Genomic DNA, 19,301 nt, shown 5'->3' with positions numbered 1-19,301 from the left:
CAATCCTTGTGCAAGTCTCATGGATAAGCGCACCAACATAACCACTTCAGGCTTAAAAAAAATAAGTTTGGTCAGCTCACTTAGAGAATTTTTACATGTACGAGGGTGGTCAAAAGCTCCCAGGCTGTGCTATGGTAGGATTACATGGGATAGTGGCCTGAAAACTTTCGACCACCCCTGTAGCTGTATTGGCATGTATTTTATCGTGTGTCAGGTGTAATTACTTTGTCTCACTGTCTTTATGAATATGAAGCTTTTACATTCTACATTTTCTTTCCTGATATGAATATATGTGAGGAGGAAGTGGAGGAAGAAACCTTATTGTGAGAATCCGGCGGCCTTGGTGATGTGGACTGCCTTTGGACAGAAGCATTGAAAGACAGGTGCCTAAAAAGGGGCACAGCAAAAGAAAAAGAAAGAAACAAGAAATACAGTGTTAATAAGTGCGAAATTTTTTTATATGGAAAATAAATGCCCATAAATGCCTTAGAAATTTAAACCAAAGTGGATGCCAAATAGTTCAGTCACTAATTATAGTCATTGTTCAGTTGTATGTTCTCACTGTCATCAGTTAATAAAGTGTTTTTTTCTAATTTTGGAATAGCATAGCCTTAATCACTGCTGCGTTTATCTCTATCCCTTTCCTCCTTTTCTACGCAGGACTCTGGTCCACCCGTCAACTCGGCGGGGCCAAAGCAGATCGAGAATGGTACATTCGAACGACCCTGCGAGAACTGTTGATTTATGTTGTCTTCCTCGTAGTGCTCTGCATATGTAAGTTACACTTATTGGCTCTTGGTTATGGTGTTCAGAAGGTGTTTATTTTAGGATGTGTTGATGCGGAGTGCCTACTAGAGCTGTTTTCATAACTTTTGCTGGCTGAACAATGGACGCTCCCAGCTGTATGTCAGCGAAACTAAAGCTCACATGGTGGTAAAGTGCATGTGTTCACATCTATTTTTAGTTTTCTGTTTAGGTACAATTTTTACTGTACACAGTAGACAAGTCGCTCGTCATATATGTACTCGTTTGTTGGATCGTGCTGTTATGTAGGTATGTCGAGAAATTTAAGTCGCAACCTTATGGATTGAATATATGTCATATAAGATTGACTGTAAGAGTGAGAAAGTTTCTGTTCAGGAGTTCATTGCTAAGCTACATCGTGTAGAATGTTGGCTGTTGTCATTGTGCAATAGGTAGTGATCAAAAATAATTGTCACAGTTAAAATCTTTATTGCAATATCCAATATAAGAAGCAATTTGTTCTCATGTAGATTTTAAAACAAATTTATTTCAAAGTACTTTCAGTTAAAACACCTTCAAATCAACGATACCAATATTTAGAGAACAAAAAAATATAGGTGGTTTTCTTTCACTGTCTTTCAGTGTGCCTAAAGGGAACGCCGAAAAAAAAATTGAGGATGTGAAGATATGTGCCAATGGCATATCAGTATAAAGGAACTACGAATTTTGTTGCAAAGTTCTCAAAAACACAACATTCGCTATTCATAAAAGCAGCTTTAAATGAAATATCTCTATCAGGGATGATATGTATATATGTATGTATGTATATATATATATATATATATATATATATATATATATAGTAAGTCTGGTTCTAAATATCATACATCTGAGCTGTCAACCCTTTTTGGCATATCAGGTACGTTCTTGAGTGCTTTTAATAAACAGCTTGATCACCATAGTTCAAGTTGCAAGACTGCTTCATACAATTTCTTCGTCATAGATGTTCACTTATTCTTTCATTCAATATTTGTGCAGGACGAGGTCCTCGAGTTGCAAAACTGTGTGTGGGACCTCTTATGAATGTCAACTACATTTTCAATATCGTTGCCACATCAGCTTTGTGTAATACCATTCACACCATGTTATATAGATGTCGATTACCCTTTTTTGCAGTGACCTTTGGCATGATGAGCCCTACTATGTACTACCAAACAAAAGTTATGAGCGACCTCTTCTTGGACTCTACATACAAAGACAACACCAGCAACCTCCGTGGCTCAACTAACCTTGATAATTTTTGGTCGGTATGTATGCTGTCATGCATTGTCACACACACAAAAAAAAACAGTGCAACACATGGGACAGGAGGCACAATGTAGGCTTTGTCGGTTAACATGGGCCACATTTGTGCCAGTTGGTAGGCCTCCATAGGCCATATTTTGGTGACTCCTGACATAAACCAACCAACAAACTAAAATAACTTGTATTGCATGAAAAGTCATTTCAAAATGTATAAAGTTGCTTTCATGCAAAGTTTTATTTTATTATAAAAGCAGATGCATCACATAAAGCTGGCAGAAAGAGTTGTTTTGGTACCAAAAAAAAACAAAACAAAAAGATTGGTGCCATTATCTTTCACTAGAAATCACACAGAACCAGAAATGTTGAAAATTCAGGCAACTGCTGGCCACGACCTCTAAGATTAGACAGCATTCGTGGCGGGATCGAAATTTTTGGGGCCTTGTTAAGGGATCCAAATTGTAACCACCAAGTACCAAGTAGCCATGTTGGTTGCGAAGGTGTTATGAGAGTAGTGTTTTGTAACTACACAAATACCTGCCTTGCAGCTTTCCCAACGTTGTGTCCGCAGTATCTACAAGATTGTTTTATAACCAATTTAGCCATAGTGAGATGCTATTCCAGATAGTTCTTAAGGACCTTGAGTAATCTAATAATCTTATCTGTACTCTTCCTTCTGCGGAACATTAGCAGATTGGGGTACTATGCCGTAACCGGAGTGATGTGCCTTTTTGCAGGCTCGTCCAATAAGCAAACTTTGACTGCCGTTATTGCTAGAATTAAGTGCTCCACAGTGCTATGCCATTGCTAACGTTCAATGTCAAAATAAATGCTGTCTGCATTAAAAGCAAGTATAATTAATTATCACATGCAAGTGTAACTCAGGTGACAAAAATTATTAGTGGATCAATTGCTACTGACTGTAGTAGAAAACTCTTCTAAACGTCTGTGCTGGTTTTCCTCTAAGGGGGAGCAAGAAAGGTATCTAATTGTGCACTGTGCATGTTTCAAAAATTGTTGGAAGGCTGTAGCTTTCTGCATGTATTTCATCTGCAAATTTAGGTTGCATAACTTATGTTTGCTTCAGGGTGCCATAATAGTTGTTTTCTTGCATACAGGTAACACTTAGGTGTTGTGAAAAGTGGGCAGTGCTGTAGGCCTGTTTAAATCGGTACTCTGTGCACGCTTGCGCCCATTCGGACCTTTGGTGCTTGCTAGTATGACAAAGGAAATGGTGTGTTTGAACTCGACAAAAAGTCAGTTGGCGCGCATGGTTTGGCTGAATCAATTTTCGTATTGTTTCTCTTCTTCACCAATGCAGTTCGTGGAGGATGTGATGCTTGGTGCTCTGTACTGGGAGAACTGGTACAATAATCAAAGCACATTAGCAGATGATCGAAACATTCTATATGAGAATCGGCTTCTAGGGAGCCCCCGCATTCGTCAATTGCGTGTGCGCAATGACTCATGCAATGTCCATTCAGACTTCAAGAAGGCTATCACCCAGTGCTTCGACAACTATTCTCCGCACTTCGAGGACAAGAGTCCATTTGGGCTTATGAATGGCACTGCGTAAGTATTTCTGTTTTTGTCGTCTGCCTCCCTGTGGCTTTTCTTATACACTTTACATATTTCTTTAGGCGTAGTCACTCTTTGCAGGCTTTGACGAGCACCTTATTAAAGACATCTTTATGATTAAGTTAATGATTAATAATAATAATATAAATAATAATAACATTGTTGTTGTTAACACTTTGTTAATGCAAAGAGGGATCTTGTTCACTGGAGGTGATAACCAGTTGGCTATTGAGGTTACAAAATAGTAGATACCAAGAGAAGAGAAGCAGTTCAAGACAGCTGATAATTAGGTAGCTTCATGGAATAAGAAAATTTGCAGGCATCAGATGGTGACAGGTGGTACAAAGCAGGGGTAATGGTGATCACTTGTAGAGGCCTTAATCTTGCAGTGAAATGTAAATATAACCTTCCGACTCGGCCTGCGGAACCACTGGTACCAACTCCGTCGCATCTCTCAACCTCGACTCCTTTGCCAGTGAACAACACAAGGACTCGTGGATCGCTTCCCTTTTTGACTGTCTCTCTGGATCGTCAACCACTGCGGTATCACGATCTCTCCGACGTCAAGCTGCTCATTTCGCCATTCGTGATCAGCTGCTACACCGATGCAACTACGCCCCTGAAGGTCGTAAGTGGCTCTTGGTTGTCCCCCGCAGCTTGCGATCCCAAATATGCACCTCTTTTCACTACGATCCCCAATGTGACCATGCCGGAGTTTTCAAAACTTACGAAAGCATTCACCATCGCTTCTACTGGTGCGGAATGTATAATATTGTTCGAAAATTTGTTATGGGCTGCCCTGACTGCCAATGCCGCAAATCACCGCCTTTCCTCTTGTCCGGTGCGCTTCAACCGCTTCCGTGCTCTGCCAAACCTTTCGATCGGATCCGAATTGATCTCTATGGTCCTCTACCGACAACATCAGATGAAAATCGGTGGATCATAGTCGCTGTGGACCATTTAACACGCTACGCTAAGATCGCCGCCCTTCCAAGTGCCACTGCGCGGGACATAGCGTCCTTGGTCCTCCATTGCTTCATACTACGACATGGTGCACCTCGAGAACTACTAAATGACCGAGGTCGAGCATTCCTATCAGAAGTCGTCATGGCTCTGCTTTCTGAATGCCATGTTGTTCATCGCAAGACCACGGCATACCACCCGCAGACTAACGGGCTCACGGAGAGATTTAACCGCACCCTTGGCGATATGCTCGCGATGTATGTGACATCTAATCATACTAACTGGGATCGCACTCTTCTCTTCATCACGTTTGCATACAACACCGCGGCACAGTCTAGCACTGGATTTTCACCTTTCTTTCTTCTTTATGGACGCGAACCATCCCACACCATCGACACTCTCCTTCCATACCGTCCCGACGCATCCGAATGCCCATCTATGTCCGAAGCTGCCCGAAAAGCGGAAGAGTGCCGTAAACTCGCACACACCTTTACGTCACTAGAACAGCAGCGCCAAAAAGAAAACAACGCCGACTCTTCACGAAGCCACAGCTATTCCCCGGGATCGCTTGTATGGCTGGCTGTTCCTTACCGAACCCCCGGCCTTTCCTCAAAACTCGTCCCGAAGTACGAGGGCCCTTACCACGTTTTGGAGCAAACCTCGCCGGTGAGTTTTCTCATTGAGCCACTTTCTCCATCTGACGACATGCGCTGGCGTGGACGTGACATCGTCCACGTCGCCCGCCTTAAGCCATATCATAGTCCTCTGCCTCCAGACTCTTAGGTCGCCAGGATGGCTCTTTTTCGGTGGGGAAAAATTGTGAAGAAGAAAACGCATCATTGGCAAGCAACATCGCCACCGCTTGGGTACTGGGTTCTGGGCTTCTCTTCCTCGCCTCGTGCTGATCATCGCCGGCATATGCTTGACCGTTGCTCTGTCCCGATCGTGTTTTCATCGAAGGGCCGCCGTTGCAGCACACGCCAATAAACCTCTTTTCAATAGTTATTTAATAAGGATGATTATTTTACTTTAGAATGTTGCCTGTAGACACCTTGTTACTTAATAAAACATTTTGTTGGGCTGGTTGGTACATGCTTACTGAAATACAAAAAAAAAAATTTGTGCCATCAAGGAAAAAAAATTAAGAAGATAACAGGAAGGGCATCACTCGAAACTAACTTCATTCTCGGAACATCAGCAACATATAGAACAGTAGCAACTATGCACGGGCACATCGTCTCACATGCTCTTCAGAAAACTCACAATAAGATTCACAAAAAAGTTATGCCATAAAGAACTCCACTAAACAAAAAAAGACTAAAAAAAATCAAATTGACCACCATGCAGAGCAATCTATGTATCACTAACACTCATGTCTCTTTTCTTTTTAATGTAGTATGCTTCCATGATTTCATGCTCAAAGGTATCTTTACTCTTTCCAAGAACAGATACTCATTTACCTGTGCATTGTGGTTCCTGCAAATGTGAGCCTGCTTGCTATGGTTATATATGTCACTAATGTTCTGAGAATAAGGTTAGTTGCCTGTGACGGCCTTTCTGTTCTATTCTTAAGGGTGGAGGATGGGGCAATGAGAACTATCTTTGTTATTTATAACGATAAGTGATAAAATTTGGCATGAAGATGTCATTTGTTGTGTTGATATCACAACTGAAATTGGTTTGGAGCTATCTAATGTAGTTTTTGAGTTACAACACATGATAGACTGCCATTAATATCACAAAATAAATAAATAATTAGCGATAAGTTCATCAATACTTTTTGCATAAGGATATTTACTAGGGCCTATTTTGTGCCATAATGCTATTGGCTTGTTTTTCGGTATTTAAGTAAACACACCAAAAACTTTTTTGAAATATCCTGGGCATAAGAGTGGTAACTTGGGCTAGTTGGTGCGTAGTCATATTTGCAAGATGTTTCAGCGCGCGAACAAAGGAAAAAGGACAGGGTAGACAGAAAGAGCGCTGCCAACTAACTTTATTTCACAGAGTGGCAAGAATATATACTGCTAAAAAGGATGATAACAGAGCATGAAGGTAAAATGCACGCCTAATCTGCACATCAGTAACAAAACACGTGTGACAGGTCCTCTATTGCCTCAAAGCCCAGCTAGGTAATCACGTTCAGCCTGTGATAAAGCAATCGATGATGTGCTTACACATTTATCTCCTAGCAAGTGTATTTTTTCGGCTTCAATAATTTCTCGGGTAAGCTGGTCCCTGTGCCTTGCCAATATTGAGCACCGATCAAAGAGAGGGGTGCACCCACAATCTCGGCAATGAATGCCAAGATGCCCTTGTACCACATTGTGCACATTGTTTCGGTGTTCTCGGAGGCGGTCATTTATGCACCTGCCGGTTTGCCCGACATAGATGCACCCACACGTCAGCGCTCTTTCTGTCTACCCTGTTCTTTTTCCTTTGTTCGCGCGCTGAAACATCTTGCAAATCCTGGGCATATCGTCTTAAAAACAACTTTTACAAGAAGCCGAATATAAAAAACTGTACAATGTGCACACAAATATGGACAGCTTTACAGCACTCACCAATGTCTCAGAATCTAAGTGCATAAAACAAAGTGGTTAATCTTCATTTGTTGTGAAATGACACAGGGATGACTGACAGCAACTGCTCAAAAAACGAAACCTGAGAAAATGGAGCTCAAAGAAATTGGAGCTAGGAGCTAAGAAATTGTGACTCGGACGAAAGCTGGCTTTATCATTCACAGGAGAAATGCAGCATTATGGTTATCTTGAGCTTCGATCTGTGCTCTTCATGATGATGCCAATAGGGTGGCATCACACCAAGGGAAAGCTGTAGATTTGCATCTTTTAAAGCCCAATTCTCACATAGCTTTTGATGACAACCCACCATTAAGATATTTTTTTCTCAACATCTACTACTTATTGTGGCCTAATATTTCACCATGATGTGAAATATATTCTCAGGACCTCGGAAAATAATAAGTTGAAAAATTGGTCATTTTGACCAAATTTCTCATTCCCACTACTTTTTCTGTCTTGGTGGTGCTCATCTTTATTGTATTTCAGTACACCTTGTTGCCTGCACATTGCAGCAAGCAGCAAAAGAACAGTCTATAAAGCATGCATTATTATTACTTACAAACGCAGGCAAACAAAAGTCAGATGTTGATGACTTGATTGTTTTCCTCCATTTTCCTAGCTGGACGTACCACACTGAAAAGGATCTGAATGGGGCAGACCACTGGGGCCTGTTGTCATCGTACAGCGGTGCTGGCTACTATGCTGACCTGGGTATAACCAAAGAGGCAGCAACACAGGTCATGGCTGACCTGAAGGAGAATCTCTGGATCGGGCGTGCCACACGGGCGGTCTTTTTGGATTTCACTGTCTACAACGCAAATGTCAACCTCTTCTGTGTGATCAAGTATGCATCTTAGTTCCCCGTTTCAAATACGGATAAATTGAGCTCGTATTTATCACATCTTATGTTAACTTCATGTGATGCATGGCTCTCTTACTTGGTGTGTCATATTCACATTTTGGGGAAAAAAGCACTTCTGTCATTATGGAGTGCTTTCTGTGCCTGCACACTATGTGTGGCTGGTATTAACAGCTGAATGCTTTCAGCACTCTCTTTAGCACATTGCAAAGGTTCGCATATCACATTCTTTAATGTGTTTGAAATAAAATGGCAGTATTATGTAGGAAATGTGTATAAGTCTGGTGATAGACCACAAAACTTCAGCTCTTTGTTTTATGTGCTGTGGGACACACGAAATTGTTGCAAAGAAGTGAGTAAATTTGTAATTAATAAAACTGTAAGCATAGTGCAAACTGTAAGAAAATTGTAAGCACATTGTGAACATGCCATAAGTTTACATTGGAAACTTTAGGACAAATAGCATGTGCGGAGTATGCATTCTTTTTTTAAATCTTCTTGAACACTTCTGTTTCAAGTGATTATAGTTGAATGCAAGGTAATCATACCTAGCTGACTGCCTTGATGTAATCGCTGAGTTAACTATGTGAGGTGGGTGAACTTGTTCAGCACACCAGTCTAGAAGCTGGCAGAGCAAATAACAGTACTACTGGTATTTACTTCACCTGCTTCAAATTATGGTTGTGTTTGTGTGTTTATGCTTGCACAATGACTGAAATGAGGCTTTAATTTTTATAAGAATTGGCCTTCATGTGAACAAAGCTTTTCTGTCTGCGTGCAGGCTGGTGTTTGAATTTCCCGCAACGGGAGGCATGATTCCGTCTTGGAGCTTTCGCACGGTTAAGCTTCTGCGATATGTGTCGGTTAGCGACTACTTCATCATGGCTTGTGAGTTCTTCTTCACGCTGTTCATTCTCTACTACATCGTCGAAGAAGTCCTTGAGGTGAGTGTCTTGGTGCCAAGGCTTGTTCTTGATTAGTGCTTGAGTAGTAGAGTCAAACCTTATTATATTGAACTCTGGTAAATCAAATTATCTTTTATATCAAACTGCTTTTGAACATGACATTGCTTTAACATGAATGTGTGACCTTACAGCTACATCGAACAAAATTAGCTTCATACATCAAACTCTGGGCAGCACGAAATGCCCAAAGAAGTTGGCTTTTTCTCACAAGTAGTCAGCTTTTCCTCAATCAAGAGCGTTTTCCTGCGTGCTGGTGGTAGTGGTAACGGTGTGATTATGAGAACGGTGCGTGGAACAGTTAGAAACTACTGCTTGCTGTAGTGTGCCTTCTCCCACTGTTCTTTCCATAATGATGAAATGCGTGTTGACGTCACCACCTTTTTTCTTGCACTCCATAGAGCTGACCCTTATTTGTCATCATCTTCAACAATGGTGTTCTTTGTCGCTACTGCACATCAATAGAATGCTGTGAATTCAGCTGTGCTCAGCCAGTGGGTGATGTTGATGAGTGCACGCTTAACTATCATCACGAAAACAGTAAATACGATTGGAGACTAGGCATGTTTTACACTGATAAATGCCCATGGCACATGTATTTAGAAAGTAAAAAGCAGTCTTCCATGAGATGCACTGTTTTAAATAGATGCCACATTTTCTCGTGCATAAGCTGTCCCTTCATATAATCGGCCTCCCCTCCCCAATTTGTATATATAGCCTATTTTATAGAGGGGTTTCAGTGTCTCCATGTTGGGCTGTTAGCCTTTGTGTTTTGCAGCTTTAACTACTAAACGAACAGTGTTACGGTAGATGCATACATATCAAAACAGTTGGGCTGGTGCATGCAATGTTTTGTGACCCTAATAATTCATATTGCAATATACAAAAAGAAGAAAACTTCTACCTAACAGCCGAAGGTGGCATCACCCATATGTATTAAGTAAAATAGTCTCTAAACTGAGGAAAAATGAAAATTGAAATAAAAAGTCCCCGCATAGTTCTGTGAAGCCACCTTCCTTATATTATTGTGAAGCAGTGCGATGAAGCCAACATGCATTCCGAAATTCGCTCCGAAAATATGTTAATTTTATTAGCAGATTTATATTAAATTATGCAACATTTCAAACTATTCCTTGTATTTTGAGAGATATATGCAGGTTTGCAATTAAAACAGTTTTTCAAACAGTTTAAAAACCTGTTTGTGCTAGTGCCGAATATAATGCCAAATATGTTCAGCCATATCCTTACGACAGGAAACGATAAAGCAAATATAAATATTTATACATCCAACAACTCAATTAACCTAGTAAAAACAGTCTGCCAAGGTATAAGGGAGTGCAGAGTGCTTTGTATCTTGTGTGAATGTAAACACTCGTTCCTCGTGAAGCATGCAGGAAAGACAGAAACGAGAAGTTGCACATGCTGGCAAGCGTATGTGTTGTCTCCCATTTAGCTGGTAAAATATATAAGATAGAGAAGTGCACTTGCAAAGAGGAAAAATAGTCTCTTTATTACTGCAGGAGTGCTGCAACATACTGCAGTCATATCGTTCAGTATATAATACTTGGAAAATTGCTGTGAAGGCGAGAAACAGTCCATGAGCACTGACAAATAACTGAGCATGGTTTATTGGGCCAGGAAAATATAAGGTGAAAATGCAAAGAAAGTTAGTTGATTCAGGCCGGCCCTTATAATCATTCCCTTCTGTTCCTCAACCTACCTGCTATAAGTTTCCATTACTTCGAGTTCTTGTGGTTTACGGTGTACTTGTGATATCATGTGAGCTAGAAATTAGCTGGTACTGTTTAAAACACACAAACCAGTATAGAGCACAGTGCAGTTTATTACAAGCATGCAATGTGCTTCTTTGATATCTCGCGATATTAAGCGGGGACACTGGTCTTAGAAGGCCAAAAATCACAAAAAAATCGACTTTTTGAAGCTGACATTTTCGAAATCTGTACCTATTTTTCTACCTATCTGAGAAGTTTCGACCTTCTCGTGTCATTATTTTTGGCGCAACATCAATTTATAACATCCCTGTGAGATGAATGTGAGCGCAAATTGACGCTAAAATCGCGCTTTTTTTGCGCCAAACTGTGACTGTTACACACGAGCTATCGTGTTCATCTTGGTCTCGTTTGGAAGGGTCGTTCTTCATCTTCAATTTCCTGCCAATGCTGGCTCGCCTTGCGCATTGGTTTTTTAACAAAAACGTCTCATCGAGAAGCATTTGCGCGCGATTGAATTGGCTGCTTGGGGCACGTGACAAAACCTAAGCATCCGATTGGCCAAGGGGCGCTTCCGGCGTCTGCTTGACTATCGTGACGCACACGGACATGCGCCATTTTGTCATGGTGCTACTGACTGCCTGCGGCAGTAAAGGAGATCCGTGCTACAATAATTTGTGAAGCGGGTGTGGCGGTCGTTCATTCGCTGTAAACTTCAGAAAGAGCCCTGCTATGGCTCAGGACAATGAGGATAACGAACTCGACGCGGTCAACGGCGGTTGCCCGAGTACCGGTGTAGGCCTAACTCACGTACGAGCCCGTTGGTTACCGACAACGTTACTGAGAACAACTGTGTTTTGCAGCCTCAACAGTTACAGGGCGGCAAGTAAAAAAGCAGAAGTGAAGCTACAAGAGATATCAATCCTTGTAGTGACGGAACGGAAGCGCAGTCTTACCGCTAAACGTGCCAATGCCGCGGTTCCCCCCGCCTGACGAAAGGACCTTGAACTGCGCGACGGGTCGTTAGAGTGGAGTACGCCGCACGTCGACGAACAACAGAAAGGCAATCCGTTCGCGGTGAACATGCCCGCCACTCCCGCAATGGAGGCTATTGGCAACAGGTGGACTGCTTTTAACAACGTGTTCGCTACGTTGTCGCGATCTCCGCTCGAAAATGCGACAGTCTTACGTGAAAAGGAAACTAACACCTCGGCACTCGTGTAGCCTCGAAATTTTTGAGCGAGGGAGCAACTTTGGTTGGCAACGTTTACGGGTAACTCATTCTGGACAAGCCGGAAAACATCACCGTGTTATTCGACGGATTGGGGATGACGCACGCACATTTGTCGCACATCGCCATCAGTACATTCACCGAACTGATAAGCGGCCTCGCCGCAGACGAGCACACGGCGACAACTTGCTACAGGACTAGAAGAAACGACACGCTCGTGCAATCAATCAGTCCTATTACATTCCCGGTCCATAATAACCGACTAAAAGCATGTGTGGCATGATATTTTTCCCTCGGAACGGCGAAATAAAGTTTTAACATCATTATTCTCGAAGCACAGATTTTGACCACTTTCTTTTGCTTGTTCAGTAAAAGCGGACCTAGGACAGCTAGAGCTGTACTTGTTTTTGCACAATGTAGCTAACTGTGCACAAAAGAATAATGCTGAGAGCCTATTTTTAATGGGCAGCTTCATTTTTTTTTATTTTAATATAAACATTTCTGTATATGGTTACATGCAATGAACTTTACTGAGCTGTAATTCGAGAAGTACTCGTTCAATTTTCGATCAGCTTGCAGCGTTGCACTCCTTAGGCTTTCTAGCATTCATATATATGTAAATGGCTATGTAATTCCAAGTACATACATTTTTACAGTTAAAAACATTAGAATTCTTTGTTTTCTTCATTTTCTCAAAATGGCAATTTTGTACACCATGCATGAAGATTACTGCAATATATCAGAAACTATTACAGATAACAGAATATTTTTTTTGCAGCCTGAAGGTATATGTTTGGAGCACACAACATAGGAAGCAGATTTCTATTTCTCTTGATGCAAGTTTTTAAAAGTAGTCTTTTGTGTGACCACACAATGGCCACATACAGAGCTGTGAAGTTTAGTGCACTGTAAAGTAAGAAATAATGACCCAATCAAAAAAGTGCTTCCTATGTTGTATGTCTTATGCTTTCTACTGTCAATCCCTATGTCATTTATAAATTTTTGACCGGTGGTTATTCTTCTATTGTGGTAAGAATAATAGAAATTATCTTGATTATTTAATTAACTAATGAAGCTACAGAAAAATAACTGCATTTTTAGAATTAGGAGAACAAACTAAATAAGCATGCCAACTTTTGTCTCATTTGGTTCAAAAATAAATGAGGGAGCCCTAAGACCCATGTCCCCCCTTAAGGATGTGCTTTTCTTTTTATGATTTTTTCTCCAGATCAAGAGCAACAGGACTAGCTATTTCAAGTCTATATGGAACATCCTTGACATCCTCGTCATTCTGGTGAGCTTAAAGCAGCTCTTCTGTTTTGTTTTTAATTTTTGCTTGTTGTCATATGTTCTAGGCCATGCATAACTCTTAACCACGTAACCATTTAGACCGAAATTTCCACACTTGGGTCTTCTTTGCCATATAATCTGTACAAGCGTCTCACTGACCCCACTGTAGGCCACAGGCACGTAGTGGTAAACTGGAGTTAAGAATAACGTTTTTTGATCCTTGATAAAGCACAGCTTGTGCCGCTACCTGTGGCATGTGCTGACGTGATGTGCCCTAATAAGTGCATTATGAGAGAAGCTACTCTGGCAACTGTGCTGGTCATTAGTACATACTTTATTTTTCAGAAACAACTTATGGTTGTAGAGAAACTACTACATGTTTCTAATTATTCTTTTTATGTGCAGTAATATTATGTTCTACAGTTGAAAACATTTGTTTACTTCTCTAAGGTCTGGTAGCTGCCCTTGAACAAAATTAAATGGGAGCAATTAGCATTTGCTAGAAGATCATATGCAAGTTTGCTATATTAAGTTTCTGTTTGCCTAAACTAGTTTCAATGAATATTTACAAAAGCTGATTGGACCCATTGATTGTTGCGTGTCTTGGTATGCAGGTCAACTTGTTCATGTTTAGTTGTGCTTATCACATAGTAGTTGTGTTTTAACGCCATAGCGTAAAGAGCTCACAAACAAATGAATCATGGATATATGCTTCACAATGCAACATGAAATATTGTAGTAATAATGCATGGGCAAGCATTCATTGCCAAAGGGCTCAGAATATATGATTATCATAATGGCTCCGTGGTCGAAAGCACGTACCCCGCTACAAAAGGCACACAGGCTACTGCACCTATTCTCTTAAGGCCACGTAGTGGGTGCCTAGCAAATTGGAAAAGGTTTAATGCATGAAGTGTTTCAAGTTTGCACTATCAACAAGATGCCGCTATCGCGGTCAACTCCTAAAGGCGAAGCTTTAGGGTCGCTGGTTATTATTTGCCAATGCAGAAAAGGGGAAGGAAAGGATGCTAAGACATGGCTGGCTGTATCGAAATTTTACCATCGCTAAATGTTGGCATGGGCAATATTTGTAAAAATGTGGGCCTTGTTCAATTCTAAAAAAAGCAGTAGCTAAGACACAGAGTAATAGAAAATTGTTCTGAAGGATATGAACTGCCGACTGGAAATGTGTACATGTGTAGATTTTACTTAATTTCTATTAATTTCAGAAGGTCAGTTTATGGAGTGTGAAATAAGGTTTGCAGAAGATCGCGCATAATTCATTTGTTAAATCAAAGGCAGTTTTGAAACACTAACCTATGCTTTGTGCTCATACCATGCACCTTAATTTTTTTTTTCTGGCAACACTGTCTACACTCAAATAGTATATGCATGACGTATAATATTAATGTCTACATATATTAGTATGCTTTTGAAGTGAACACTTTGGCATCATGTGTGAAAACATCTTGTCACAAGTGTTTATTTAACACTTCATGATGCCACAAGACATCTACACACCATTCAAGTAATTTGAAAATATCTCGTATGAGCTTAGTTTTTTGTCAGTACGTACAGCCAGGATTAGGTGCAACATTAACTATGAATACACATGTCTAATGCCTTCTCATTATTAATTATAAATGACATGGGAATTCAAGCAGTAAATAATTCTTCAGATAGAACATACAGCGAACCTAGAAGATTCTAAGCACCCCATCCTTCCTCTTGGAAAGAAAAAAAGCACCTACAATCATAGGCAGAGAGTTTTCATAATCCCAGAGGGTGCGGAGTGCCCAACCCGCTCTTTAACATCCACTTTTTTCTCTCTCTCGAAAGAAATACTTATAGAAAGTGTTACAAAGACAAATGTCTGTTACATAAAGAAATTTTCATTTTCTTGATGCATACGCGTACATCCCATACTTATTTTGCACCAGAGCCGTGTAAATTGCACAATTTTTATCATCCCGTGACTTCATTCTCAATGTGACCTCAGCGCCAGACTCCCTACTTGTCACTGCCCCCATTCTGAATTTTAGAAGCCTGAAAGGAAGAGGAACGGGCGTAAACAGTCCCTTGTGCAAAGATCTTAAAAATATCTTGGGCCAGTGCCAGGGGAGGAGGGGAGGGGGACTCGGCCTTTCCCTAATGCAGCCCTGAGAGAACCCGGGCCCCCCCCCCCCCCCCCCCCTCTATACTGTTCGCCTATGCCTACAATGGTTCTGTGGTATGTATAACATTGACTATATCTGCTTCTTGATTTTGTGCAACAAGACTGTTTGAGATGTTTAGCATAAGCTTGTCATATTCATATAAGGCTTCTAGCGATTGGAGTCTGAAAAATATATATAGCATAACTAATTTACTCATGGCATGCCACATTTGCGCTCTCCTCAGATCTCTCTGGTGTGCATTGGATTCAGCATCTATCGTACTGTTATGGTGAATAAGCTCCTGGCTGGTCTTCTTGACAAGCCAGACGAGTTTGCCGACTTTGGTCGTCTGGGTTTCTACCAGACGCAGTTCAACAATGCTGTAGCACTGGCGGTTTTCTTCGCTTGGATTAAGGTCTTCAAGTACATCAGCTTTAACAAGACCATGACACAGCTTTCATCCACACTTTCTCGGGTAATATATATTATGCCATTTCATAGATTTCTGCTCTTGGCTTCTCATTTGTCTTTTATTCACATCCTTTTTTTCTTGATGTTTAATTATTCGGCTGCAGTAAAATCTCAAGGATTAAATTTCGAGATAGTGTTTGCAGAGTTCTGACTAAATGAAATTAGAGCTCACTAAAGTGATAGCAGAAGGTTATATATGATGTTAATAAAAGGTGTGAGAGCATCCTTACAATAATCAGCTTTGTTTATGAAAGATATGCATGGTTGCCTTTTTTTTTTCTCAAAAAATGATTGCTTTTTTCTTTAGAACTTGACTTATCTGGTTGTATACTTGCTAATGTTGTAAATGTCTCTATCTAGGACCTTGTGGTTTTCAACTGGAGCCAGATCCCAAATAATGCCATACGAAACCAATTGAATTGCCAGTTGCACATTTTCACCTAGATAATACACTATACTATGCTTTTGAATTGCCAGTTGCACATTTTCACCTAGATAATACACTATACTATGCTTTTAAAATACTCAGTAAGTGCTTATCACAGTACTAGCTTTCTGAAATAATTTCTTCTGCCTTTGATATTCAACTATTTTTCACTTTTCTTGTCCTGTTCTTTTTGTTATATAACACCAAGTTTTTAAGATATATTTGTGTGCTGTGAGCTACACTTTCCTGAATTCTTACTGGCACAGCCTAATAAAAAGTAATTAGTTGTCAAATTACTTATTAAATTCGAAAAACACTGCAATAAAAAGCCACCCTTCTTTATCTGATGTCAAAAAAGCATGTCTGATCAGCTTCAAAACAAAAAAAAGGTGGACCATTTGATCTCTTCGTGTAATGACATGACTTATAAAACTAGCTCTCGTGTTGAATGCCTGTTTGCATTGTTTGATACCTTCATATGAATGGGATCACTGCAGTCTCAACTTTCTCATTAATCTTTGCATTTTGATATTGAACGAAATTGTGCATTTGTGTTCTTTCTTTGCAGTGCTCCAAGGATGTGGCTGGCTTCAGCATCATGTTCTTTATTGTGTTTTTTGCTTTTGCCCAACTGGGCTACCTTCTCTTTGGTACTCAAATCCAAGGCTTCAGCTCTTTTGTTAATGCCGTGTAAGTACAATGCAGGGCTCTCTTTGTATCAATGTGTTTTCAATCTTCGGCATTTTCCGTCGCACATATTCACTAAGTAAATCGCTAAGCTACACTGAAGAACTAAACAGTAGCAATTTGTTTCACCTCATATTTCATTATTTATGATTACGTGCTGGAAATTTATTGTCACATGAACATGGCAACAGGTTGTATGTGACGAGTTTATGTGTTACGCTGCCTGTGAACTCCTCGGGTTTTTAGAATGCTACAATGTTGTACTTTATGAAAGGAATGAAAGTTGTACAAAAGTTGTAGTTCATGAAAGAGGTTGTTTTTTTATGTCTACATTTGGGGCAGTTCTTGTATCAGAAGATTTGATAAAGTGTATGGAAGGTCCTGTCTGTAGCTTTAATTCAAGCTTAATTCAAGTTTTGCAGTAGATAACACAGGGACAGAGTATGTTTCTATCTGGCGAGAAGTTTGTTAGGGATGCGGGTACAGATTCTTCGATTTGCCAAATATTTCTGACCTTTATGTTCCGATCTGATCTTCATGTTCTTGTATTAACCAAACAGGTTCACACTCCTGCGTCTTATCCTGGGTGACTTCGATTTCGAGGAAATGGAAGCTGCTAACCGAGTGTTGGGCCCCATTTATTTCCTCAGCTATGTCTTCTTTGTATTCTTCGTGCTCTTGGTGTGTAGCCTCACCTTCCTTTTGTTTTCAGCGTATTTTTTGCTGCATTTCACTGCAAGCTATTATTGTCCTCCTGGCCTTACTTGGTTTCAGTGTAGCATGTAGTGTTATAGCCTATTCAATGTATAATATTGTATTTCTACAACTTGCTTACTTTGCTATAAGCACTACTGTAGATATTTTGGGTGCTTTGTGCATTTGCATGTGCACTTTCTTTAGGTCACTTCTAAGCAAAAGCAAAGTGCCATAGTTCTACCTGGGCATCATCTACTAATTTCATCTGACGGTGAATTGCAGATATACAGAGAGCTGATCTGCTTAAGAGATAGCACTGGGTAACATACATAAGCTGATATCCTCTCATGTACGGATGTTTTCCTTTTAAAGGTGTACCTAAAAATTAGTCTGATGGAAGTCTTATAGTTATGCCTATATAATAAAAAAAATTGTTACTGAAAATGTGTCATGTGCCATGTAGATGCAATATATTGTAAAAATTATTTTCTGAGTTACTGCTACTCTGATATTTGTCTTCTGTACATTGTGAACTGATTTATCACTTATTATATAGCGACATTTCTTTTTGCACATGTGCTTGTGTATGCATTGTGCTATTTGTTGAAAACAGGCGTAAGAGTTGGTGTGCTAAATCTCTCCCTGTGGACTTTTTGAGAGCAAGTGAAATTCTATATAATAGAGCATATGAAATGGTACTTGTAGTGATTCTTTTTCTCATAAGCATGTGTTATTTCAGTTGTTATTCCGTGTAAACTCAAGTATTGTTTTCTTGGGATTCTGGCATCTTTACCTCATTGTTCTAACTTTTGCAGAACATGTTCTTGGCTATCATTAACGACACCTATGCTGAAGTAAAATCGGAGATCTCGCAACAGAAGAATGAGTTTGAGCTTGTTGACTACTTTAAAAAGGTAAGTTGTTCTCTTTTTCTCTTCTTTTCTTGTTTAGTCCAAACTCGAAAGGCCCAACAACAATTTTGGACATGTAAACTTACCTGTTTTCTTACTAGACATTACTGCCATGAACATCTTAGCTAAATGTTGTACTTTCAGCAGTGGGAAGTCTCTTCGTTCAAAAAGACTGCCTGCTTTTTTGTTCAACTTGTTGAAATTCCTGCTATTTTGCTTACATATTATGCCTTGCGTCTCTTACATATGCGTCTCTTACATATTATGCCTACTTTGGGCATCAGAACTGAGCAGTTCTTTCAACAAATCACACGTGAAGACTCTCATCACTGATGGGAAGGATCGTACCATTTTCGGGGGCATAAAATGTTATACCATAGTGTTCTTGATCACAAGAAGTAAAATAAGGGGACCTGAGGGCTTGATTTTTGGGCTCGTCACAACCGTACAAAGTGACTAAGAATTAAGCCAGACAAAGTAAAGGCAAGTTTATTGGGTTGAAGTAAGTGCCAATGACCGAGCAAGTGCCTCCCTTCATCCCCTGTGGCCATTTTTTTTTTTTAATAAAAAGAACTACAAGAATGGGTAAACTGAATGCACTGAATGCATATCTGATGTAGCTGATGAAATGCTTTATAAGTAGAGCATTTCATTAGGAACATGGATGGGCTTTTTTTATTTTTAGCACGTCTTTAGTCACCATCTTATATTT

At 40.2% G+C, this 19,301-nt stretch overlaps 1 protein-coding gene across 2 annotated transcripts in view; it reads left to right on the top strand.

Annotated features, from left to right (window-relative positions):
• Positions 1-19,301, top strand: part of LOC119162342 (polycystin-2) — a 67,172-nt gene that overhangs the window by 14,356 nt on the left and 33,515 nt on the right. For both annotated transcript variants that reach the window (XM_037414763.2, XM_075879798.1), the window contains exons 2-11: positions 661-774; positions 1,921-2,051; positions 3,368-3,618; positions 7,789-8,013; positions 8,810-8,972; positions 13,180-13,245; positions 15,642-15,872; positions 16,864-16,985; positions 17,543-17,663; positions 18,494-18,592. In XM_037414763.2, coding sequence (XP_037270660.1) covers positions 661-774; positions 1,921-2,051; positions 3,368-3,618; positions 7,789-8,013; positions 8,810-8,972; positions 13,180-13,245; positions 15,642-15,872; positions 16,864-16,985; positions 17,543-17,663; positions 18,494-18,592 — 1,523 coding nt within the window. The remainder of the gene's footprint in view (positions 1-660; positions 775-1,920; positions 2,052-3,367; positions 3,619-7,788; positions 8,014-8,809; positions 8,973-13,179; positions 13,246-15,641; positions 15,873-16,863; positions 16,986-17,542; positions 17,664-18,493; positions 18,593-19,301) is intronic.

The sequence above is a fragment of the Rhipicephalus microplus genome, chromosome X, assembly GCF_043290135.1.
Source record: "Rhipicephalus microplus isolate Deutch F79 chromosome X, USDA_Rmic, whole genome shotgun sequence".
Classification (NCBI taxonomy): domain Eukaryota; kingdom Metazoa; phylum Arthropoda; class Arachnida; order Ixodida; family Ixodidae; genus Rhipicephalus; species Rhipicephalus microplus.
Note: the sequence above shows the minus strand (reverse complement) of the source record. Positions and strands in the feature narration are given on the sequence as shown.